The sequence below is a fragment of the Hydra vulgaris genome, chromosome 07, assembly GCF_038396675.1.
Source record: "Hydra vulgaris chromosome 07, alternate assembly HydraT2T_AEP".
NCBI lineage: Eukaryota > Metazoa > Cnidaria > Hydrozoa > Anthoathecata > Hydridae > Hydra > Hydra vulgaris.
This window is the reverse complement of record NC_088926.1, coordinates 6,930,937-6,957,880: the sequence shown is the minus strand read 5'-3', so window position 1 is coordinate 6,957,880 and position 26,944 is coordinate 6,930,937. Positions and strand designations below refer to the sequence as shown.

General features: G+C 26.4%; 2 protein-coding genes across 3 annotated transcripts in view; both read right to left on the bottom strand.

The window, feature by feature from the left end:
* LOC100200901 (RNA-binding protein 10) overlaps positions 1 to 9,328 on the bottom strand; it is a 31,302-nt gene extending 21,974 nt beyond the window's left edge. The window contains exons 1-5 of the mRNA XM_065800920.1: positions 8,975 to 9,328; positions 8,728 to 8,880; positions 8,075 to 8,218; positions 3,454 to 3,549; positions 3,056 to 3,134 (exon numbers count right to left, since the gene is read on the bottom strand). Coding sequence (XP_065656992.1) covers positions 3,056 to 3,134; positions 3,454 to 3,549; positions 8,075 to 8,218; positions 8,728 to 8,880; positions 8,975 to 9,316 — 814 coding nt within the window. The 5' untranslated portion in view covers positions 9,317 to 9,328. The remainder of the gene's footprint in view (positions 1 to 3,055; positions 3,135 to 3,453; positions 3,550 to 8,074; positions 8,219 to 8,727; positions 8,881 to 8,974) is intronic.
* A 1,758-nt stretch (positions 9,329 to 11,086) lies between these two features.
* LOC101238842 (zinc finger protein OZF) lies at positions 11,087 to 26,525 on the bottom strand. 2 transcript variants are annotated; one of them, XM_065800918.1, is made up of 6 exons: positions 26,402 to 26,525; positions 26,017 to 26,188; positions 18,836 to 19,166; positions 15,827 to 16,133; positions 12,419 to 12,531; positions 11,087 to 11,633 (listed from the first exon to the last, which is right to left on the bottom strand). In XM_065800918.1, exons 1-6 carry the CDS (start codon positions 26,477 to 26,479, stop codon positions 11,174 to 11,176), a joined length of 1,461 nt encoding a protein of 486 aa, XP_065656990.1. In that variant the 5' UTR covers positions 26,480 to 26,525; the 3' UTR covers positions 11,087 to 11,173. The 2 variants fall into 2 exon arrangements, with proteins under 2 accessions (XP_065656990.1, XP_065656991.1); XM_065800919.1 differs by having other exon boundaries at positions 26,020 to 26,188.
* Positions 26,526 to 26,944: the final 419 nt, after the last annotated feature.

Genomic DNA, 26,944 nt, shown 5'->3' with positions numbered 1-26,944 from the left:
CTCTATTATGCTTGATAAATTTGAATGGTTTTAACAAGGTGTTATTTTTTCTTTCAATATAAGTAATAATATTTCTCTTCTCCCTTACTCATGCTTTTTGTGTCTAAAACTTTTATCATTTTACACTGTATTTTATCAATTAAAATGGTTTCTGATAAATCTTAATTGATGAAACAAAGTATATATATGTATATATATATATATATATATATATATATATATATATATATATATATATATATATATTAGGGTGTACCGGATTGGAAATTTTGAATTCTGGCTGGAACTGGACTTGCCGGAATCTTTGAAAAAATTCCAAACGGAACGAGATTTATATTTATGTGGTTTTTTATTTTCAAGATTAGAAGCGAAAGAATAAATTTGCCGACTGACTTGTCAAAAAGGGTAAAATTTGCCAAACTAAATGAACAAAAAAGTCATTGATGCAGAGGGGCGGGGTGTCACACCCCCATCGCACCAGCCCTGTATGTATGTATATGTGTATATATATATACACACACACTCACACACATATATGAAATATTTGCTGTATTTGGCATCCTATACTTTTCAACTATTTAAAAGTTAAGAAACATTAAACACACACACACACATATATTAGGGTGGCTCGTAAAACAATATTATTTGAAAATGTCTGCTGGTACCCTCTAAATGTGTTTTATGTCATATATAACTACTAAATTTAAAAAAATTTTGAATAAATTTTTTTTAAGGGGCTGCTCAAGACCCTTAAACATATGGGTCCCAAATATTCTGAAAAAAAAAGTTTTTCAAAAGCATATCATGTTGGGTCTCAAAAGAAGCAAAATTTAATAAAACATAACCAATAATCATTTTATCTAAGATTACTAGTTTAAATTTGATATCTCAAAAACCGTCATTTTTTAACAACAACAAAAAAGTACATATTTACATAGTTTTTAAATGTTTCCACAAATTCGTTTTACTATTTTAAAAACTTTTATACGGGACCCGTATGACGTTTAAGGGTCTTAAGCAACCCTAAAAAGTTTTAAGTAATTATTTATTACAAAGAACACATTTAGAAGGTACCAGCAGACATTTTCAAATAATGTTGTTTTATGAGCCACCCTAATATACATGTATACATAGTTATGCGGTAGTGGTGTAGTGGTAGAGCTCTCGCTTCATAAGCGAGAGGTTCCGAGTTTGATCCCCACCACGCCCCTGGTAGTACCGCGCTCAACTCGTTTCTCCGCGCAGCGGCCTTGTTTGTCAAGTTTCGTGTTTCAGAGTTATAGAGTTGAGAGAGGGTTATAACCACAATTAAGTAGCCTCCTCGTCTGTAGTGGCCTTCTGGGCTTTGGGGAGGTGAATTAACAAAAAAAATAATAATAATAATAATAAGATTGAGCTGTGGCATAAAGCGGAGCTGACCAACTGAATATGGTCAACTATGATAGCTGAACTGTATATAAGTTTCATATTGTTTTCTTATAGGCATCTTAACTATTTTTAAACGAATTAGTAGTTTTGGAGTTTTTAACTGCATCCGGAAGTGTGTTCCAAACATTAACCACTCTATTTAAGAAAAAGTATTCTCTTTGAGGACAGTTATTTGTGAGTTGTTTGATTAGTCGTTCCTTATATATATATATATATAAATATATAGATATATATATTTATATATATATACATAACATTGAAAGAATTTAAAATAAAATAAAGAGAAAAAAATAATAATAATAAAAAGGAAAATAAAGCACTAATAAATAAAGATAATATTAATAATTGCAATAATAATATAATAAAAATAATGTGAATAAAAAAACATTACAAATAGTAACTATAACAAATAGTAACTATAACTTTACTAAAAATTATAACTAATGAAAAAAACTATGATAAAAATAGTAATAGTAAAGTTTGTAACTAAGACAGAAATTATTAAAGTGCGGTAGTGGTGTAGTGGTAGAGCTCTCGCTTTATAAGCGAGAGGTTCCGAGTTTAATCCCCACCACGTCCCTGGTAGTACCACGCTCAACTTGCTTCTCCGCGCAGCAGCCTTGTTTGTCAAGGTTCGTGTTTTGGAGTTATAGAGTTAGGAGAGGGTTATAACCACAATTAAGTAGCCTCCTCGCCTGTAGTGGCTTTCTTGGCCTTGGGGAGGTGATTTAACATAAAAAATAAAATAAAATAAAAGTAAATATAATATTAGCAAAAATTAGGACAATAACCATAAAAGTATTACTACAATTGAATCATTATCATTATAAATAATATTATTAAGATTTCTAAAACAAAGGTAAATTAATGACAATTGTAAAATTAGTAGAAGAGTTAAAAAAGTAAAAAAATAAAAATAATAGCTTTACAAATATAAAAATAGCAATAATAATAAAAGATAAAATTAATATTCATTAAATATATACTCAAATAAAAATTTCCTAATTTGGTTTTGATTGAGAAGAAGAATGTTGGTACTAAATAAGTATTTATTTAAAACCTTTTTTTTTATAAATGGTACTATTTGGTTTCAGTGAGAAATACATTGATGTTTTATAGAGAGCTTGCAATATTTGATAGTGAAATATTATATGTATGTATGTATGTATCTATATATATATATATATATATATATATATATATATATATATATATATATATATATATATATATATATATATATATGAATAATTAAAAAAATTTAAAAATAAAAAATAAATCCTAAACCAGGGGTGTGGAGTCATAAAAAAAAGTACCAACTCCAACTCTAATCATTGAAATTTTTAGAGTACGACTCCAATCCCAATGCAATATTTTTGAAAAAATCTTTAAATTTTTAAAAAAATATTATGCGATAATTAAAAAATTTTTTTGTGCCAAATATATGACAAATTCTTTCAAGGTTAAGTAATTTGTACATGCATGTGCAATACCGAAAAGTTATACTATTGGAGCCGGAGTCGCGACTTTGTTTAGCAATTCTGATTTTGCTAAAAATATTGCAACTCTGACTTTACAACCCTGTCCTAAACATTGACTCTTTTATACAAATAAATAATGGTAAGACCTTTTTGTGGAATGCCGCAACGAAAACAGGATGGATTTTTTTCTACCTGTTTACGACTGCCAAAGTTCAGAGCCTTACACTAAAAAGAAAAAATTGAAAAGTAATCATGTTACAAAACAAAGCAAATAATAATATTAAAACTAATACAATATAAAATATGCAAAGATTGTAAAGAAAGTATGTTTGTTAACAGAGTTGCCTTTTAAGTGTATTATATAATCTACTTAATATATATGAATTAAAAAGAATATATATATATATATATATATATATATATATATTATATATATATATATATATATATATATATATATATATATATATATATATATATATATAGACATAAAAAGACTATAAACTATAACTTACAGATTTGCATATATATAAAAAATAAAAACCTCAACACAATTCCAGTCTGCATAAATTGGAGTATCATTTTTACGAGACTTCGAAAAATTCATATGAATTTGACGATCATCAATGAAAAGCACACGCTTAAAACACAAAAATTAATAAACATATAGATACATTTGAACTAACAATTACTTGCAGGATTAATTTAAATTTAATCATACAAATTTTATTTGGTTAAATTTTAATAAACTAAATTTTTAACAAAATTAAGAATACTTATTCATAATAGTTATTCACAAGATTAAAGAGTGTGAAAAACTAAACAAATTGTTTTTGTTTTTTTTTAAACATCTTCGCTTCCAACAAGGCTGCAAGCAACCATTAATTAAAGTTTGAAGTTACTGGAAGAGAAAAGATGAAGATTTTAGAACAAGATAACAATTGACAGACCAATTAAAAGATTACAAATTATATGAACCAGGAAAGCAAGATGAAGGAAGTGAATTCCAAATAACTAATGTTTGAGGAAAAAAACTAGACGAATAAGAGTTTTTGGAGCACTTAAAAACAGTCACAGAAAAAAGATTAATTGAATGACGAGTAACAAGAGAGTGAATTTTAGTAGATGGCACAAGAGACGCTAGCTCTTTAGAGTAGTGCCCATTATAGTATTTGTAGAAAAGAGAAAGAGAAGCAAAATTACGACGATGTGATAATGGTTGGAGGTTGGCTGCAAGAGCAGGTCCAACTATGTCTAAAATGCATTTTTGCACCTTGTCGAAAGAGAAAGGGCATCATTAGAAGATCTGCCCCAGATATGGCAACAGTATTCCATACAAGGCCGGATTTGAGATTTATAGAGATAGAGAATACAATCCGAAGTAAGAAAGGGTCGAGCTCGATAAAGAGATGCAACTTTAGAAGATGCTAATTTTACAACAGATTTGATATATGGTTTCCAAGAAAGATCGGAAGCAAGAGTTAATCCTAGAAGATGAAAAGTGGATGACTCATCAAGTACATCACCGTTCATAAATATAGGAAGATCTAAATTATTACGATAATGATTGGCTGAAAAAAAAAGAGTTTTATCTGTATTGAACTTCACCAGCCACTGTGAGCCCCATGCTGTAGCAGAAGTGAGATCCTTTTCAAGCTCAAACGCCCCCTCCAAGCAACCAGAGAGTGTTGGTTTCTATCATGACAAGAATAAAAAGTAGTATCATCAGCAAACACCTTAGGTGTAAGAATATCTGGAATACTGTTAATGTAAATTAAAAAGAGTATAGGGACAAGAATTAAACCTTGAGAAACCCCTGAAGTTACAGAATAAGAAGAGTGCTGTCCATCGAAGACAACTTTTATACTACAATTGGAAAGGAAGGATTAAATAACTTTAAAGACATTACCAGATACACCATAAGAAGAAAGCTTATGGAGAAGACCAGCATGCCAAACTTTATCAAAAGCTTTTGAAATGTCAAGAGCTATGGCCTTAACCTCTCCACCTTTATCTAATACACAATAAAACCTATCGGTTATTACTGTTAGCAAATCAGCTGTAGAAAGAGAAGATCGAAATCCATATTGATGATCAGAAAATAAGTTATTAGATTCAAGATGAGAAATTAAGTGTTTGTTGATTAAAGATTCAAAAACCTTGCTTATGATAGGAAGAAGACTAATGGGACAGTAGTTAAACAAATCAGATCACTCTCCAGAATTTTTGAAAATAGGTATAACAGATGCAGGGTGTATACTAAGGGGTGAATTAAGCAATTGCAAATTGCGATGAGCAAAAGCCACTTAGTGACCTTGAAAGAATATTCCTTGAAGTGATCATGATTACTAATCTTTATATTTCCTGGGTAAAAGTTTTTATAAAAAAAGGTTTTATCATGTTTTAAATCTATTTTGACACAAAATAACCTGGTCAGACAAATCATTACTTTCGGTTATTTGTCTGTCAGGCAAAGCCAATTTTAAAATTAACATTTTTAGACCACAAGTATCACCAAGAATTGAAAAGAAAATGCTTGTCTTTTATATTTGTTTATTTGTACTTTTGAAGTTTTTATTTGTTTAAAATCTGTTTTATACAAATAATAATCAAAACATAGTAGTTATGAGAGCCTTACTAAGTGTAGTTAAGGCGATTTACAAATTATTTGAATTCTTTTATTTGAAATTAGCATGATTTCATCAGCGTATGTACAAACAAGAGCTTTAGATGTTATGATTTTTTTTTGCTTCAGGTTTTTTTAATATTAAAATTTTTTTTTTTTTTTACAATTTTCAAAACCTTTTTACTATCCCTAATATTGAATCTAATAAAGACCATTTTGGAATCTTTAGATCACTTTCGCTCATCAGTGTTAACATGAATTTAGTTAAAATCTTTCGAAAAAGTGCCTTAATTTACTATAGATCCTAGTTCTAATCGGTTCTGATGTATATTTACTATATATAGTTGTCAAAATATAATATTTCTATCAATTTTTACAAAAAATACTAGAACTCCAAACAAGAAAGAGCATATAATTAAGAAAAAATCCCAATAATTGATCAGAACAGATCATATTATTAAACTATGACGCTCATTTAAAAAGCGTATTTATTAAAAATTTTGTTCAAATTTGGACAAGTGATAGTGATTTTAAAAAGATTTTTTTTTTATATTAAAAGAATCTCCGGTCTGGGTTTTTTCGCTACAAACATTTATATTTTATAATACCACAAAATTCATTTTTTTAATTTTTTTTAGTGAGTATGAAAGAACTTCATTATTTTTGTTGCAGTAAATTTGTTATATTTTTTGCAAAAATTTTTGCCATCTGGTAAATTTAATTAATTCGCCCCTTGCATACAATGACTAAGTTAAATAGTAAGGAGTGCTGCTATACCGTCTGAGGATTTTGGTATGGACAGGCAGCCTATCAATTAAAAAATTCATTTTTGTAATTTTTTATATTTACAAGTACCAGCTATAATGTATTAAATTGTACTTTGAAAAGAAATATAATTATGACATTATCCTGGTTTTTATTTTCAACAATATTACTACTTTGGATAAAAAACAACAACATTAAATTGTTAACATTCCTTTTTTATTCTTTATGATACTATTCCTTTTTTTACTATTTGCAACACATTATTGCCATTTATTATTTTGGCAACACTAATGGCCTTTTAATATATTTAGTTTATTTTTTGACACTACTCCTGGCACTCCTTTGGAAGGATTTCTATGATGCCACTTTATAATTTGCATAATATAAAATATTTTAATTAAAGTCCATGATTCTTCATTTTTAAAAGATTTTTGAGAAAATAGCCGTTTTATAAAGTTATTATTTAGAGAGAATACATAAAAAAACACGAGAGATTACACATAAAAAAACACAAGCATTAGCCTCCCATCACTAACATAAAAATAACATATTTGCTATATTGTAATCCAAGTGTATGGTGAAAAACAGCAACAACATTATTGAAGTTGCTATTATTGCTATTATTGCCTTTTAACTATAGTGTAGCTTTTGTTAAGTGCAAACAAACAATTATCATGAAGAAAATCAAAAAACAAAATTATTTAACAAATACCAAGGCATCAAAGTTATTATTTATAACTTACAACATAAAATGCAGAACAGACGGACTAAATAAAATTCGAAAAAGAGAAGCCACTTGTGTTTAGAAAAGATCCACAAAATTCACAAAAACAACATAAAAAACAATAACTCTCTCTCACTATATATACCTGCTGTAGTATATATAGATACACATTTTTAATGCCCAAATTCCAGCTTTTTCTATATGATTTTTTCAGAAAAAGAAAAAATCAAACAAAAAAGCAAAAACACAATGAAGAATAGAAAGAAAAAAAATTATTGAGGCCCCAACCCAAACCCTCATTTAATGTAGCAGCAACTCCCTAGCATGTTTAATCTAAATCAGTTGATATATGTACTGAAGCCCCCACAGCTCCCTAAATCATTATTAAGTCAGATCTATATGTGTTTTTATGTTTTTAATATAAACAAAAAATCAAAAAATCATAACATTTCAATTTCTTATATAATAAATTTATTTTACTTTATTTTAATTTATTTCTAATTATAAATACTCCTTTAAGTTTAATCACAATTTAATTTAATATTACTTTTTTTTAATATCGATTTAAAATTCGTTATTATATTATATATATATTTTTGTATTATTATATTATTTAATGTTTTAATAATTTAACATTTAATACCTTACTTATTTAATATTTATTACTTTTTGTTTAATATTACACTATATTAAATATTGTACAATACTATTAAATTTGTTTTAGTGATGTTAACGACCATGTTATAGATTTTTAGGTGGCTCTGATCAAGTTATCATCTTGGCTCTGATCAAACTATTATCTCACTATTTCTTCATCTAAATCAGATTCACCCTATTATTGCACATATTTAAGTTGTGAGTTGCTATAGAAACTTAACTCTTGAATGATTGCTTTGTTGCTATAGAAACTTAAAACTTAAATGATTGCCTGCTTTGTTGAAATTTTGTTTAAAAAAAAGAAGGAAAAATTAAAAAAAAAAAAACTACAACAATTTGCAACTTTTGAATAAAAAAACTAAAATAAATACATACTGGAATGGTTTCACTTACTTTATTAAATTTTAACCATTTTTCAGCATTTTCAATTGAGTGAAATTCAACAAAAGCATATCCACGATTATCTCCAGTATCGCGATCTCTGATTACAGCTATGTGACGACATGTAAAACCATCTGCCTTAACTCGATCTTCAATCTAAATTTTATATATTCTGCATTTATTATACTAATTTTAAATTATAATACCATTATAAAAATATATATTAAATATTTCTATTACTAGATATTTACTTAGATTCCTTAGAGTCTGACATTTTTAAATCCACATTCATGGCTCCCAATTACTCCAAATTTAAAACTATTGGTATATAGGACTCAAAAGTTCTAGAATTTTCATTCATAGATTTTCATTTCATAGATTTTAGATGTTGCAAAAAAACTTTGAACTCTGGGACTAAGCAATTTTTTGTAAAAAGATAGCAACAAATTAAAGTGCTTTATTTATTTTAAAAATAATAATTTCTTTAAAAATTATAAAATCAAATCTTGTTATTTGATTCAAAGGATTGTAATGCAAATGTAGTAAAAATGAGAAAAAACATACTATATATACTAAACATACTATTAACTCCAATATCTTAATGAAAATAATTTTATCCATACGAAAACGTTTTTTCAAAATAGTTTTTTTTTAATTAAAATTACCTTGCGTTCCGTCATATCCAAACCAATATTCTGCAATATAATAGTAGATGATGGAGGCAGAAGTGGCTCACTAGCACCATTGTTATCTCGTCTCTCATTTTCTCGTGATCGCTGTCTAGGTCTTTCCATGTAGTAATCATCAAACCTATCATTCTACAGCAAATATTGAAAAATTTTTTTAAAACATATATACTACATATATGAAAACACACATATAAAGATATATATATCTATTTAAAAAAATTACAAATCTATGCTCTCTTGGATCAGTTCTATTTCTTGAATCATCTCTTCTTCTATCATCTCGAAAATCTCTTGGATTTGGTCTACGATCATTTCTATCACGGTCGTTCCATCCTCCTCTACTAGGCCTTGGAAAATCTCTTTCAAATTCTCTTGTAACAACAAAATCATCAAAAACACGCCTTTGAAGGTCTCGTGGAGAACGAGGCTGCCTAGGAGATCTGCTACGTCTGCGCATAGGAGAACATCGTCTCCCATTATTGTCCATTTCATAAGGAAACCCATGGTTCCTAGGCTTGTTTCTCATATCTTCATAATTATTATGAATTGGCATATTATACTCCATTGTTAATTTTAATTCTATCAATCAAATATATATATATATATGCACATATACACAAATATATACATTCATAAATACATATACATATATAAATAAATATATGTATGTATATATATATATATATATATACATATATGAAAAATATATATATATATATATATATATATATATATGTATATGTATATATATATATATATACATGTATATATATATATATATATATATATATATATATATATATATATATATATATATATATATATATATGTATATGTATATGTATATGTATATGTATATGTATATGTATATATATATATATATATATATATATATATATATATATATATATATATATATATATATATATATATATATATATATATATAACCCTTGGAATTAGGAAAAAAGAGGTTGGCAATAAATTGCTGACCTCATTTTTCCTAATTCTGACCTCAATCTGTTAGAGGTCAAAAAAAAAAAAAAAAAAGAAACAAAAAAGTTACCATAAAAAGTAGAAACAAAGTTGGCTATTTTTTGCCAACCTCAAACACTTTAAGGTCGGCAGCTAGGTTGGCATTACCAAATGCCAACCCTAATTCCAAGGGCTGATATATATAATTTTGGGTAATTAACACATTTTTGAGAGTGAATATTACTATCAATCAAATATATATTTTTATCAATCAAATATATATTTTTATAAATCAAATATATAGTTTTATATACTCATAAACACACATACTATGGGCAATTCTGCGAAAAAGAGGAAGAAAAAAAAAAGAGCAAACAAGTTATGAAAACACATACTCTTTATTTTTAACATTTAAAAATACGTTTAAGCAAAAATGTTATTAAAAAAATTATTTTATCATACTATAACATGGTTTTAAAGGTGTAAGGGTCATAAAAACGTGTTTTGGCATTTATTTACAGTCCTGTTGTGCAGTGTTTAAAATTGTATCGTAAAACCATAATTGAGCACTTTGATGTTATAATACATTTTTTTAACACAACTTACATGGTTTTAAATAACCATTTATACTTTTTTTCTTAAATCATTGATTGGGTTGTTTTATTTGTTGCTTCCTAATATTGGATTTTTCGTTACAACTGTCATGATAAAAAAAAAAACAACATAAAAATGCTTGTAAAACTTCAATTATAAACTATGAAACTCAGCAAAGAAAAATATCAATATGTGCTAAATACACACACCAAAAGATTTTTTTTTACTATGTCGTTTGCTGCGTTAAGCCTGACAAAGTTGTTTTGTTCAGAAGGTGTAAAAAATAGGTGTTACGACCGTCACGCTACTTAGAGTTAATTTTTGAAAAAAGTTTAAGACTTTTATGCTGTAACTTATGCATACTAAATTATATGATAGTATTTTACATTTCTGGAAAGTTTCAAGTCATTTCCATTTTCTGTCCATTTTTAATAGCTTAAATAAATGTGTGTCAAATGTTACGACCGCAACTCTCGCGGAATTGCCCATATATACACCTGGTGTTCTGAATTGCAATAAAACAATAGGTTCAAACTGGTAGACTATGCTATATAAATATGTTATGAAAATTCTATGCTAATATTAGTCTACTTTGATAGATTCAGGATTATTGTGTATATAGTACAGAAATTATAGAAACTTTTTAAACTCTGAAACTCCAGATTTCATATAAAATATGTATTTTATATGAAGTCTGATAAAAAATTAAGAGACTGAACTTTTAATTTCAGATTTATACTCTAAGGCTCAGTTCTAATTTATAGCAATTTTAAACTAAAAAAGTATTTAACTTTTTCATAAATAAAATGTTTTAAATTTATGTAACACTATCAGCATTTATTTTAGAAAAATTCTCAATTATTTTTTGTAACATCAACTTGATCTTCAGAAAAACAATGAAGAACTTCTTCATGTAAACCAACAGGTTTTTCATTCCTTGCAAAAACTTTACAGTCTTTGTAGCCTAAATCTTTGTCTGAATCATCATGAATTATTTGAACATTTGAATTGACATTAAGAACACATCCAATTTCTAAAATATGCTTCATAGTTATTGGGTTTATTTTTTGAATTACATTTAACTCCGTTTTATCTTCACACAAAGAAATACTTGAAGAAATATCTTTCTTATGAGTTTCTGTATGCTTTTTCAAAGATGAAGAACGCCGAAATGTTTTGGTACATTTCTTACACTTATAAACCATTTTCGGCTCATAGTTTATATTTTCAAGATGAGATGTATCTTCATGGTTTACAGCAAGATGGTAATGATATTCTTTCATGAAACGAAATACTTGACCGCAATCTTCACATCTTTTAAAGAAATAAAACAAAAAAATTATGTTGCAGGAAAGACAAAAAAAATAAAATAAAATAAAATTTTTTAAATTTTAATTTAAACTATAATAGCTTGTTCTAACAGCTGTTTTCTAACATAGTTGATCTAATATTTTATTAATCTAATATTATATCAAAGAAAAAATGAAATAACAGACCATAAACTGAATTTTAGTATAATACAAAAACTCTAGTTAAAAAAAACTAATTTTTTCTGTTATACTTTTAATTCTGTGAAAAATAAAAAAGGGAATTGAAATTATTATACTTTTATTTGTATATTAAAATATAGTATAAACTTGACTTTGCATAATTAGGTATTAAATATTATAAAATAATTAGGTATTAATTGACTTTGCATAATTAGGTATTAAATATTATTATAAATTACTTAGGTATTAATTGACTTTGCATAATTAGGTATTAAAATTTTTTAAATAAAATACTTCAAGATATTTACATCTAACATGTAAAATTTAAAGCCTGACTCTAGATGAATTGAATGAGATAAATGAATGAGTTTTTGTGATTAATTATTAGTTTATTATCAAAAATGTTATGTCCCTTTTTTGTTTTATAGACTTCTGTGTTGGGTAAAAAGTTATCCCTATATTTTATAAGATATAGATATAATACAAAAATACAATTAACTTATTTCTATAGTGCACATATGATAACCTTTGCACTATAGAAATAATTTAATATGATAACCATAATTACTTTATTTAAATTTCTTTATTTATAGTTTGCAAAACACTTACCTGTACCTTCCTCTATTTTTATTTGCTTTCTTATTGTCATGAGAAACGCCTGTTTTAAGAATATGAACATTTTTTACATGAGTTTGAAGCATTTGCTGAGTTTTAAAGTATTTCTAAATAACAAAATAAATGGAAGTTAATAACAAATATAGTAGCTATAATAATAATAATAATAGTTATACCAATAATAAATTATATAGTTAATGGAATCAAATTGTTAATAATTTAATTTACCTATCAAATTTTTTGTCTGTCATAAATATTAAACAAAGTTTCTTTGATAATTGGTAAAAAAAAAAATCCATCTAGTCAATCACATTAATGTATTCTTACTCTTATTCAATAAGTATTTTGTAAGTATATTTTTAACCATTTTTTAATATATATATATATATATATATATATATATATATATATATATATATATATATATATATATATATATATATATATATATATATGTATATATATTAATATATTATAATATAATAGAATAATAATAATAAATAACTACAATTAAATTTGAAACATGACTCGAAGATTTACGCTTTATGCAATCATCAGACATTACAAACAACCATAACAACAAAAATTATATACATAAAAACAATACAGTGGATAGCATTAAAGTTGCAGATAACAAATTTATTTTTGTGGCTGCATTTTGATATTAATTCCACATAAAAATAGCATTCCAAAATCCTTTATTTTCGATATTTTTCCCAGATATATTTTTGTAAAAGGAAGGAAGATTTTGCATTTGTACCAGTGATCTTTTAAGGTGCGCTCCATTAAACTAATTTAATTAAAACCCTTAGGCTTCAGTAATGTTTTTACGCTGCAGACATGAATTGTATTTTTACTAAGACACATACCTTGCAAAAGATATTGTGAATATTGCCAGCAGTTGAATGTTGTAACATTTTTGTTAAAAACAGATGATATTTTTTTAGTGTATGAATTAAAAATATTGGTGATGTTTGGAAGACAGCTTTAACTGATTTTTAAGTTATTCTTATCATAGATTTTGTAAAAATTATGTGCATTTAGAATATGCTTTACGATTAGATTTACAACACTTTTTGGAATGTTGTTTCTTACATCTTGTGAAAATGGAGGATTAAACCATTAAATCTTGATTTTGGTTATGTTAGGGCAAGATTTTACTAAATAACAACATTTGCAAAATTAAATCATCAGAAAAAATGTTTCTTTTTGCAAATAAATCACATAATATTTACAAATATGAAAAATCTTCTTATAATAAACTTTTTAATAAAAGCGAAACAAGAACTTACAAAAAATCTGATAATTCGCAATACAATAACATTAATATAGCGGCTAAAGTAATTGCTAAAGATTTAGGTATCAACAACAGAATGGAGTATCTCGCAACAAATACCATGTTTATAAACATAAAAGATCACTAAGATGATTTTCCTAAAAATATTTCAACTAATTAATCCATCTAAATCAGAACTTGGAAAGTAAAACTTTACTGGAAAACATCAACAATAAAGTGAGAAAACGTCACCCTTGTAAAAGAATGGCCTAATACAAATGACGTGATAAAATGGTTCTGCAAAATTTAAGACAAACAAAACATACAATCTGTTGGATTATATAGAGATGATGGCATTTGCTGTTTTCATGGGATTAATGAACCACAATCCAATAGAATTAAGAAAAACATTGTTCATTTTTTTAAGGAGAAGTTTCATCTAAAACTAACAATAAAAACCAACTTAAAAAATGAAAAATATATCAATGTTACCATCAACCTATCAGAAAAACACTTTCCAGCCATACAAAAAACCAGGCGACCACCCATTATATATCCACATAAACTCTAAACACCCCCTAGTATTACTAAATCCATACAAAAACTGATATCCAACTGTATTGGCAATATTTAATTAAGAACATATTAAAAATTTGCTGGTACAAACTTAAAAACTTCCTTTCTTTTATGAAAGTAAATTGAATTCCATAAAACTTTCTAGATCTATTTGGGAAATCAAAAATATGGGATTTTCAAATCCTATTCTTTCGTAGAAGAAGTTATTGATAGGGCAGAACCACTTGTTGTTGTTACAGTTGTTTGTAATGTCTAATGATTGGATTTTGCATGAAACTCTGAGTTATGTGTATAATATATATATATATATATATATATATATATATATATATATATATATATATATATATATGCTTTTGCATCTTTGCAATTATTTTTTTCTTGAAAAAACATTTTACAATATAATAAAAAATTTAATATAAACAAAAAAAAAAGTATATATAAGACCATTTGCTCTCTTGCGTAGAGATTTTTATTTAACAGAATGGGTTTTTGAGTTTTGAATTTTTTCTTCTCTTACTTAGCTATTTTTGGCTATTCTAAAAAAATAGAAAGTTTTTGTCTGAGATTTTTATTAGGGGTCGTCCATAAAGTAGGTCATGCTGTATTTAATTTTTAAATAAAAATAAGATCATTAGTTCTTTCGTGCAGAGATTTTTATTTAACAGAATGGGTTTTTGAATTTTAACTACTTCAAACCTCTGTATAGAAACCAATAATATCCTATTTCTATTTTAAAGTAAAATTTAGTGTGATTTACTTTATGGATAAAGTATATCTTGTGTTTTAATGTTTTATTTTCAGCATGAACGAGGTATTAAATATTTTTTTTAAACCCTGCCAAACAAGAATATTAATATACCCTGAAAATTTCAGTTCGAAAACTTTATTGTTTGTGGAGTTTTTTAGGAAACAAATTCAGTCTTTTTTTGTCCTCATGAATACACACAGTTGCCTACATTTTTATATATATACATACATACATATATATATATATATATATATATATATATATATATATATATATATATATATATATATATATATATATATATATATATATATATATATATATATATGTATATATATAAAAATGTAGGCAACTGTGTGTATTCATGAGGACAAAAAAAGACTGAATTTGACTGAATTTGATTGAAAAAAAGACTGAATATATATATATATATATATATATATATATATATATATATATATATATATATATATATATATATATACATACATACATACATACTTTCTTTCTCATACACACAGTTGCCTACATTCATGATGGACGATAAATAGTTGACCAAAATCAATTGTTAACATTAAACAAACAGTTTTATTAACTTTTTATTTGATTTGAAACAAAATCTGTGCTCTATTCTTACTCTGGTAAAACCATTCCATTTCTAAAAACCATCTGTAAGTATATGTTTGAGAATATCTACCCTATTTAGTATGATGCATACCTGACATTTTGTATTGTTTATAAATAAAAAAGTTGAAAAAAATATTACTTGATAAACTTGCTATCTAAGTATCAAATATACCTCACAATCTGAACATTTGTACTTGGATATTCCAGTATGAAGAAACATATGTTCTGTTAAATATGATTTCCTATGAAAAGCTTCTTTGCACTCAGTGCATTTGAAAGGTTTTTCCCCAACATGCAAACGCATATGGTGGATACAATCATGGTTATATGCAAAAGTACGAGGGCAAAATTGACATTGAAATGGTTTTTGATTATCAGGTAAATGAATTTTCATATGAAATGTTAGATGAGGTTTTGTTGAGAAAGCTTTACCACATATTTTGCAATGAAATTCTTTCTCTACTAATCCATTGCAGGATCTAAAGTAAAAATTTCAACCATTAACAAAAAGGCATGAAAAATCATTTTCAAAAACGAAATAAAAATAAAAAAACTTTTTTAATAAAAATATTATTTGAAAAAAATTATATGAATAATAGCTAAATAATTAATTTGATAGCTTCAATTATTGTTATTTAATAATACTTATAAATTTATTTTTAATCTATAAATTTATTAATTTTTTTTTTAATTTTATAAATCTATTAACTTCCACGTGCTTATTTTTCAATGCTTAAATTATATTTATTTTTTATATCATCTATATTTTAGTTGTTTATTGAAAAATTTAAACAAAAGATTCAATAAGTTTATGCTTAAAAGACTTGCGTTACTATTTTTATATAAAGAGATTTGAAGGTCGTCAATATAAAAAACATCATAGAAAAGATGATATATATTAATATATCATAGAAAAAATGATTCCTGACACAGGAAGAAAAACATCTTTGCAAAAAAACATTTTAGTCTACTGTTTTTTCCAATAAACCCTTCTGCAGATTGAGTATTATATTGACTTAATATTTTACAAAAAATATTTTTGAAAACCTTCAAAGTTTTCTAAACTTTTGTTGAAAATATTCATTTGATAAATATAAATATGAAGTGCCTTTATGCTTCTTGGAAGAAGTTTAACATTAGTAAAGCAACTTTGAAAATAAATAATTCATGGTTCATATGTGTGTAAAGGCATTTTACTTTAGATTTCTTTAATACAGTTTCTCCAGGAGTTCATCTATTAAAAGTTTTAATCTATCAAAACTCTAATTAATTTGATTGTTTAAGAGAGCTCAACTTTGATAATGCTAATAAATAACATTGGTAAATTTATTTGTCTGAAGACCATATTTAAAGATTTAAACTGTAAATTATTGTAACTTAAAACTGAATATATAAATTTAAGATTTTTTTATTAACAGTTTTTTTAAATATTTTCTTATTAACAGTAGTTTTAAAATGTCACAGTTTTTAGATAAACTGTTCTGCAGTAGATAATCTAAGACTTCAATGAAGTTGAAAAAAGCATTACATGGTTTAAAACCGATTAAAGAATAAACTGTTTATGTTCCTCATTCTTTTCAGTGTTATTGAAATTCTCAATAAGACTGATTTACATTCTAACTACATCATTTACACATGTCATGTATGCACCCAGCTCATAAAACCAAGACTGGTCAGATGTTCTCTGAATCATGAAGACTGAATCAGATGTCCTCTATCTTAGATATCAAATTTTCTAACATCAGATTCTCCAGTTTTAACTGTTAATAATTTGTGAACTTTACATCCTCAGAAGCACCTGCTAATGCTGGTTAATGTGGATTTTCATTGATTAATGCTGATACTTTATTATTTAAAAAGGAAAAGCAAGCCAAATGTTGAAAAAGAGGTTCCTTAAAAATGCTTGATATGCCTTTTTGGCAACAGTCTTGTTCAGACAGATTAAATAAAAACTCAATGGCATAGAGAAAGGCTCAGATTTAAGTGTTGCTTTGTTCCGTTAGCATAAACAAGGCTGACAAACAAAGTCAAATCGGTGATATACGTACAAAAAGTTAACTTATATTGAGTTGAAGGCTGACAAATAGAGTCAAATCTAACTTCATAGGTCTAACTAAGCTAACTATGCGTTTTTGGACCTTGTTCAGAAGAGACAGAGCATCATTAGAAGAACCAGCCTGAATCGATTGAATATATGGCTTTCATAAAAGATCAGTAGTAAATGATAATCCAAGTAGATGTAAAGAAGAGGAATCACTGAGAGGGTTGCCATTCATCAATATAGGAATGATGAATGATGAAGAGAAAATTTACAAGAAGTCAACTTAAACTTCAGTGTGCAAATAACTTATCACCCATCTTGCATGTGTTGGACTTTCTTAACATCTACTTCACTCATGCTGCATTAAAAAACTTCTCTTTGCATGCAAAGGAACTGACAACCTTCTTTGTTGTATATTTCTGTAACCATATCCTTTGTTGCGATCAAATAATAATTGAAGGTTACCTTTAAACTGGTCTTCTTTTTTCTAGTCACATTCAATTTTATTTTTTGTGTACTTTTACCAAGATAGTTCTAATGCAGCTTTGATTATAGTTATGATATATCTTCCTGACAAATTAGCTTTCCATTTAGCCAGTTCTGTAGGTCAGATCACAAACTGAATGAAGCCATTTTATAGTTCAAATTTACAGTTTATTAATTAAGTTTGACGGTTTAATTTCAGTTCAATGTCAAATCATTAACACCTTTAAAATGAAAATAAATAAATTAAAAGTTAGAGTTCAGCACATAAGTAAATTATTTAAAGTAAAGTAAACTAAGTAAATCATATCAAAGTTGAATAAAAATTGCAATGCGTAGACAGTGAAGTTGATAATGGATTGGCTTGTAAATATTGCTCAATTAGCCTAAAATTTTTGTAGGACAAATACTTATGACATAATATTTTAGGGAAAAAATGAGCCATGTATAAGAATGATTATAAAAACTTTTCAATATGATTTGAGTATCACCAAATATGAATTAACAATAAAAATTATGAATATATATTATTATTTTTAAGCAAAATTCACAAATTTAATTAGTATTTCAAAAGCTTTTAGATGCTGCAGGTGACAAAAGTTACTGATTATAAAAGTTGCAATGGCAAACTAAGACAGATTAAAAAACTTATGTCACCTTTTATGATGCTCTAATGCTTGCTCTGTCATATAATGCTTTGAACATCCCAAGCACAAATGCGGTCCGATACCAGTGTGTCTATTCATATGATTTTGCAAATTACGACTCGTCACAAATACCTTTGTGCAATATGTACATTGATAAAAGGCTTTATTTAAATGCAATTTGTGTTTATGCTCGTTCATCTTCTTTTCTGATGTATAGCAACGCAAGCAAATTTCACATTGAAATGGGCGATTAACATACTGGTATTTTTCAGGCATTAAAGGTGGAGGTTTTTTTTGAACATTATCAGAAACAGAAACTTCTTTCAGCTCAGGTAAATTTACTAAAATTTAATTAATTTTTTCATAACTAGAGTTTAGCATTAAATAACAAACATAAATATATAATGTAGAGTAACTGACAAAATCAGATAGTGTAACATTACAAGCAAGGTGTTTAGAGTCTAACACCAAAATAAATTTTATTTTAGTGTTAGGCCTTAAACACAAAAAAAGTATTAAAAATATTGCAACAAATCAAATATTGCTTTTTAATCATGTAACAAGTGTATTAAATGACACTTTTTTTTTTCATAATTAAAAAAACAAAAAGTATAAATTTATCTAAACAAAATTCAATAGAATAACTAAAAAAATTAAATCAAGAAATTTTATAACATCACTTTTTTTAACTTTACTTAACTCCACTAGGCCTTAGGGGCTACTAAAGATGCAGCTGAACTTTGACATTTATTTGATATTTTCATTCAAGCTATACATACTTCAGATCACATAATAAATTTAATCTTACTAACAATGATTAAAAACAGGAAAAAGTTTAACAAAAAAGTATAAAGTTTGTAGTGATAGCAAAAACTTATCTAATATAGAATTACAGACTTTGTGATGAATAAAAAATGCTTCACACTTTCACCTAATAGGATTTTTGAGCTCATAAAACTATTTTTATTTCCTTTTCTTATTTATTAAAAAGAACTTTTGAATTAACTATTTAATAATTGTGGTAGTTCATACCACAATTAATTAAATAAATTATTCAAAACAATGTAATAATATTTAGTGATAATGCAATTGAATGTTTATTTTTCTTTGGTTTTATTTTCTTAATACTTGACACAATCACATTTTGTCCAAATGAATAAAAATATGGTAATATTTGTTTTTGTTCACTTCTTGAAAACGTATTCATAATTTTGAAAATAACAATTGTTATTATAAAAGTCAGTCATAATAACTAAACACATTAAATACTGTAAGAAAAATGTCCAATACAGGGCCCGAATTAAGCGTATCGCAATTACTTTTCGCACCTTCGCAATTAGTTTTTTCTTAAAATTTGTTTTTTCGTGATCTTTCTTTTTTTCGTGATTATTCTTTTTTTACTATAAAAGACTGATACTCTATTCGCGAATATTTAGTGTTCTTTTACAGTATAAAACTGCAGTGACTTCTGTAACGATAATTTTTTTTTTAAAGCAGAGCATAAAGTAAAAGAAAGAAAAATAAAAGATTTAGAAAATCAATTAGCAAAAATGTTCAAATGCAAGAAAAAGACCGATTGTTTAAGGAAGGAAAAATTTATAAAAAACAAACGATTAAATACCTATTCGAATCAAAAAATAAAAGATTTTGATTGAAAAAAGAAATAAAAGTTAATTGATTGAAAAGTCACTTTCTTAACTCGAACTCTCAAGGGCTTTATTCCGATTTAGCTCATTCATTATGAACAAATTTAATGATATTTTTATAAGTTTATTTTGCGAAGAATAGTTGAAGGCAATATAGACTCTAAATAGTTATTAAAAAAAAACTTAAAAGTTTGTTAGTACACTTGCTAATTTTAAATTAATAGCAATAAATGGATGCAAATAAGGACCACAGATGCAGATTATCTACAGTTAAAAAGTGGGAAAAACATTTTAATTGCGAGTTAGAATACAATTTAAATGGAAATGAAGTTATAAGATTAAGATGCAGTTTATGTAAACAATTTGAAAAACGGATAAGTCAAACAAAATTGTTTTCCATGACCTGGATCAAACCAGGAACAATATCAATAAAAAAAGATTCACTGGCATCGCACTTAAGCAGTGCGCAACATAAAGAGGCAACGCGAATTCATCAACAAACAACATTAGGTTCAGTTTCATTATCTAACCATGTTATTCATAATACTCCAATCGGGCGTGGTTTACGTAAAATGGCCATAAAAGACACTGACTCACTGACGGAAAAAGTTAAATATTGCGTATTACTAGGCAAAACAAGAGCATCCATTCACAGATTATCCTTAATTGATTGCATTAGAAAAGAAGAATAAGGTTACAAATTTAGGAAATTCTTATGGCACTGACTTGCAGCTGCAATATTTACAGATTACATTGGCACCGTAATTAAAAACAAATTAACTGAATGTTTAAAAAATTGTAGATTTTACTGTGTTCTCTGTGATGGAAGCACAGATTCAGCTGTATCCTAACAGGAATTGATTTATATTCTTTATTTAAAAGACGGAAGTCCGAAAGTAGAATTTTTATATATTGAAACGGCAGAGAATTCTAATGCTATTGGCCTGAAAAAATGTATAACAGACGCTTTTACAAGAGTTGGTATTACCAATTCTTATAAACATCTATTGGGTGTAAATCTTGATGGAGCTAACGTTAATCTAGGAGCTTATGCTGGTTTAGGCGCATTACTAAAGGAAGGTTCTCCTTGGCTGGAAGTTGTACACAGTTTTAACCATCGACTTGAACTTGCTTTAAAAGATGCATTTGAAAATTTATCTGCCTTCAAAACTTTTGACGAACTACTTTTACAACTTTATCACTTGTATCAAAAGTCACCAAAGCGCTACCGAGAACTACAAGGATTAGCCGAAGCTTGGGGTAATAGCGTTCCGAAACCAACAAAAGCATGTGGAACTCGGTGGATTGATCACAAGTATAAAGCAATGAAAATTGCTTTAGAAAATTATGGTGTGTTTATGACACATATTAAATCATTGATAACAGACTCCCAGATAGCAAAGAGAGCAGAGTTAAAGGGTTTTTTAAAGCGATGGAAAAAATGACTGGAGAGGTTGTCTTAGACGAGATCTCTTAGAATCTCTACTTTGGATAAGTGAAGAAGATCCTGAGATTGACAAATTTGAAACTGATACTGTTATGGACGAATGGTATAATGATAAAGTTAGATGATTGTCAGCAAATTTTCTTCGTTATCCGGAAAAAAGAAAGTCAGGAAAAACAGACATTGATCTAGCGACAGTTACAATATCGGATTTGAAAGAAAGTGAAAGCGAGGAAGAAAATTTAATATTCTAAGCATTAAACTAGTGTAATGATTACAAAACGATCAAAATATTTACGATTGCGATCTAATACTTTTTCTATTAGCAATCAAAAAAAGTAATAGATCGTAAAAGATTCTATTATTTAGACACATTTTTTTCTTTTGCTTTATTTTATTGAATGAAAAAAGTGAACTTTTATTAAAAAATACATTGAATGAAAAAGCAATAGATAGAAATATCATCGGAATTTGATAAGGTTACTTAGATAAGAAAACTTACTTAATAAGAATTTAATTATCATTCTTGTTTGTGATTGTGCGGGTTTTCGTGAAAATGTTAAGTTTTAACATTTTATCACGATAATGTTTTCGTCATTTTTAATAGTTTTTTATAACTGTTTCAAATTTAAAGATTGGTTTGTTAGAGTTTTAAATAGTTTTTTTTACTGTTAAAAATTTATAGAAAATTAAATATTCTAGTTGTTTTAAACAGTTTAAAATATGTAAATAAAATAGAAAATCAAATAATTAATTAAAAGAAGATTATATCAAGTTCATTAATTTTACAAAAATACAGCTGTTAGATTTAATGCAACATATTAGTAGTAATAATGTAAATTATAACTAAAGCTACTTTACAACCGCTGAACATAAATGTTATGACATCTTATGCAAAAATGAGACTTATTATATATGTTATTATAAATAAGTTAAAATAAATAATGCCCCCTCCCCTCCGGCGGGAGTGGAGGAGGGGTTATGAGCAACAAAAAAATCGCGATTAGATTTTTTATGTTAATTTGAGCCCTGCAATAATTAATTTTTTAAAAATGAAACCATTATTTCTTTAACTTCTATTTTTATTACAGTTAATCAGTGGTCTGGACCCCCCCCCTCCTACTAACTAATGTGAGGGGGAGGGGAGGGGATTTGGGGTGGCACTAATGAAAGGAGGGGGGTTATGATAATGGTTTCATTTCGAAAGTAATTTAGATCTTTAAATATTAGGTATCTAAATATCTATATTAACTTAAAGACCTTCATTTGAACCATAATGAAGGTCTCTAAAAGTTACTGCCCCATTTATTTGTGCTCCTATCTACTGTAAAGATCAGATCAAGGAGAGACAACCAACCATATTTTTATTTTTATTAAGAAATGACTTATAATTAGTTGCACCCTTCACATAGGCCAGTTGGCAGATAAGAGGGGCACTGGTTTCTAGTAACACATTCAACTGTTGATAATTGAAAAATAGGGTTATTTAAAAATGCTGGCATTTTTGGTATATATTTGACAAGTTTATAATGTTTGCATTTTCAGATAGTTGGGTCTAATGGTCTTATATGTTGTTAATCTTAGATCAAAACAAAGTGTTAGAAAAATTTACAAGCATTTCAAAATGGACTTTTTAGGCGAGTGGATATTTTGCTTTTAGACACATTTGAGTTCTAAACGGCAACAAGGTGCCTATATTTTGCCCATTTATTGCAGACAGTAGTAGCTAATCATAAAACTTATTTGTAAAGACTTGCGGATGAATAGAATAATGCTACAGTTAGTTTCATTTTGGCATATTTTTGTAATTTTAGGATTTTTTCCAAAGTTGAGGAGGTCATAATTTTTTTCTAATTTAACACAAGGTAATAAAAACCACCTTTTTAAAGAGAGAACTATCCAGAAAATAGTTCTAGAAAAAATGAAACACTTGTTGAACGTGAGAAAAAAGTTATACAGCTCTAAAGTAGTCTGTTTTGACCATTTGTAAATCGAGGGGGCCACTGTGTCATGTTTTGAGGGGGCCACTGTGTCAAGGCTATAATTTCTGAACCATTGTACTTGGAAGTCTGAAATTTCAAATTTAACCTATCTACATAATGCACATAACAATATGTAAAAATTCGGAAAATCAGATATGGCGACCCACAGGCCATTGGCTGAAACATAATGATTTGACCCTACATTTAATGACAAATTTAAATATTCTTCAAAATTAGAATATAACATTTAGTTTTATCTAAACATAATAATCATCAAACAACATTGAATTTTTTTGTAATTTTAAAACCCCTTCCATAAATTTTTATTACCCTCTCCACTCACACACAGCAAAATTCTGAACCACCATCACCAGTTACATTTTGTTACTCAGTGTACTTAAGACTATTTTAAAATATTATAGCGCCTGTATGATATTTTGTTGACTACAACATATTTCCATTAAATGGCCAGGTCTGTGAATTATGAAAAGACGAAAAAAATTAAAATGATAAATTTTGCGGTATCATAAAATATAAATGTTTGTAGCAAAAAAACCCAGACTGAATATTCTTTTTTTTTTAAAAAAATCTTTTAAAAATCACAACCGTTTGTCCAAATTTGGATAAAATTTCAAATAAATACGATGTTTAGGTAAAATGAACATAATAGTTTAATAATATGATCTGTTCTGATCGTTTATTAGCAATTTTTCTTATTTATAAACTCTTTCTTGGTTGGAGTTCTAGTATTTTTTGTGAAAATTGATAGAAGTATTGTATTTTGATAACTATAAATCTATAGTTAATATGTCAGAACCGATTAGAACTAGGATCTATAGTGGGCTATAAGGCACTTTCTTAAAGGACTTTAACTAAATTCATGTTAACGCCAATGAGCGAAAGTGATCTAAAGATTCCAAAATCATGTTCTATAGATTCACTATTGGGGGTAGTAAAAAGGTTTCGAAAATTATATATATATATAAAAAAAAAGTTTCTTTCAATACTAAAAAATTTGAAGCAAAAAAAAACAAACATCTTTATCTCTTGTTTGGACATATTACGCTGATAAAATCATGCTTATTCCAAATAAAAGAATTCAAATATTTTGTAAATCACCTTAACTACACCGAGTACACTTTAAAATTAATATTTGAATTACATTCTTAAGAAAAATTAATGTAAATTAAAATAATAAAATTATGATTTATCATTTACAAATTGTTTTTGAAAGTTTAATTAACATGAAACTTATTTTTAAGGATTATTTAAGATATGAACACAAGTTGTCTTGGCACTTGGGAATCGCCTGAACTTTTTCTTTAATGTCAATTTTGAGTTTATTTTTTAAAATAAATGACAAACTAGTTTGTCTAGAATAGACCCTGGAAAGCTAATTCTAAATAATTAATTTTATTAGTCAAGTTGAAGTTTCATCGGTTAAAATAATATACAAATATTTAACAACATTCTTTCAATTAAACAAATTGTTATATTTCTCAAAAGAATTATATTTTAAAGAAATTTTAGTAAACAAATATTTTTAATTAAAATTTATTGACAATAGCATATTGTGAAAAATTGCTTAAGACTCCTTGAACAATTTTAACAAAAATGTTTTTTAGCAATAATACAAAAAGTATTTATTTCTAATTACAAACAAATATTACTTTAAAATCTATGAAAATACGCTACTTTTGAGACCCAGAATGACATACTTTTAAATAATTTTTTATTACAATATTTTACCACAACTGGGAAAGTTTGAGTCCAAATATCTTTACAACATAAAATGATGGTGAATAATGGGTTTCATATTTGATATCAAAATAAGAAATGCTACATAAAAAATGTATTTTGTGCTACAAAACTGATTTTTTGTTGTTGTTGTAATAAGTGCCTGAGTAATTATTGGTAAAAAAGAAGCAACTAAATTAAAGTATATAAACTGCTTTACAAAAGGATTATCAATATGCTGATAACAAAAAGAATCCAATTTTGATAGTTTAAAAGTAGGTTTATAATCAACACATGTTGGGTAAAGAGCCCTTATAGAACATTGGCATCATCAATATACTATAAAATTTTAAAAAACAATAAATCAAAATAGAAGCTTTACCACCTTTTTCAATTGTTTTTGATAAAACTGATGCTTCCATATTTAATATTCCCAGCTTTTGGTGAGTTGAAAATTTCCAATATTCCTCAACAAGCGTCTGATACTTCAATAAAATATCTTCCTCAGTTTCCCAAGTAGCCTGCCACTGAATTTTGTAGTAACGCCGATTATCCTAGATAAAAATACGTAAAAAAAAAAATTAACTGTGACTAAATGTTACAGTATGCAATAAAAATAAATAGAATATATTTTATAAAACAATACAAAGCATATATTTTATTAAACATATAAATAACTATACACAGAATAGTAAATTATATATCAATATGTAACTTAGCAACATGTCAATATTTTTTCTTTTACAAAACACTATTTATAATATTACCGTTCCAACACAAGTATCTAAAACTTTTATAGCTATTGGTTCACCAATTATAATCTCTAGTTCATGCTTGTTTTCCATTTTTAGTTATATAAAACCTAAATTATTATTTAATCAGTTTCTAAAAAAAAAATTTGAAAAGGAAAGAATAGTAAACAAATATACATATAACTTTTTTATGTAAAAAAATTTCATGAACTTTTTACTTTGTTTATTATATGCTTTTATTAACATATATTTGTTTAATACATGTTTATAAATATTATATATATAATGCATTTTAAAGTTACTTTTCATTTACAAATGATAATTTTAAAATGACAAACTGTGCACAAAATAAAGTTGACAAAATAAGGACCACTAACAAAAAATAATTGACTAGTTGTAAGTAAATTTATATTTTAATATCCAGAAGAAGAAAAAAAGAAGCTTTTGATATTTAAAACTTTTCTTTTTTTTGAATTAAACATCAATTTACAAAGAACATAGATTAAAATAAAAAGAACAAAGATTGCATATAATCACAAGACAATAAAGTTTATTGTT

Bases quoted from the DNA above. Each gene is read 5' to 3' on its own strand.
- LOC101238842 (XM_065800918.1), bottom strand. From the start codon at position 26,479: ATGGAAAACAAGCATGAACTAGAGATTATAATTGGTGAACCAATAGCT. The intron at 26,189-26,401 runs GTAATATTATAA...ATTTTTATCTAG, and splicing joins TAGATACTTGTGTTGGAACG to GATAATCGGCGTTACTACAA. The intron at 11,634-12,418 runs GTAAGTGTTTTG...TTTCTTTAAAAG, and splicing joins AAAAATAGAGGAAGGTACAG to ATGTGAAGATTGCGGTCAAG.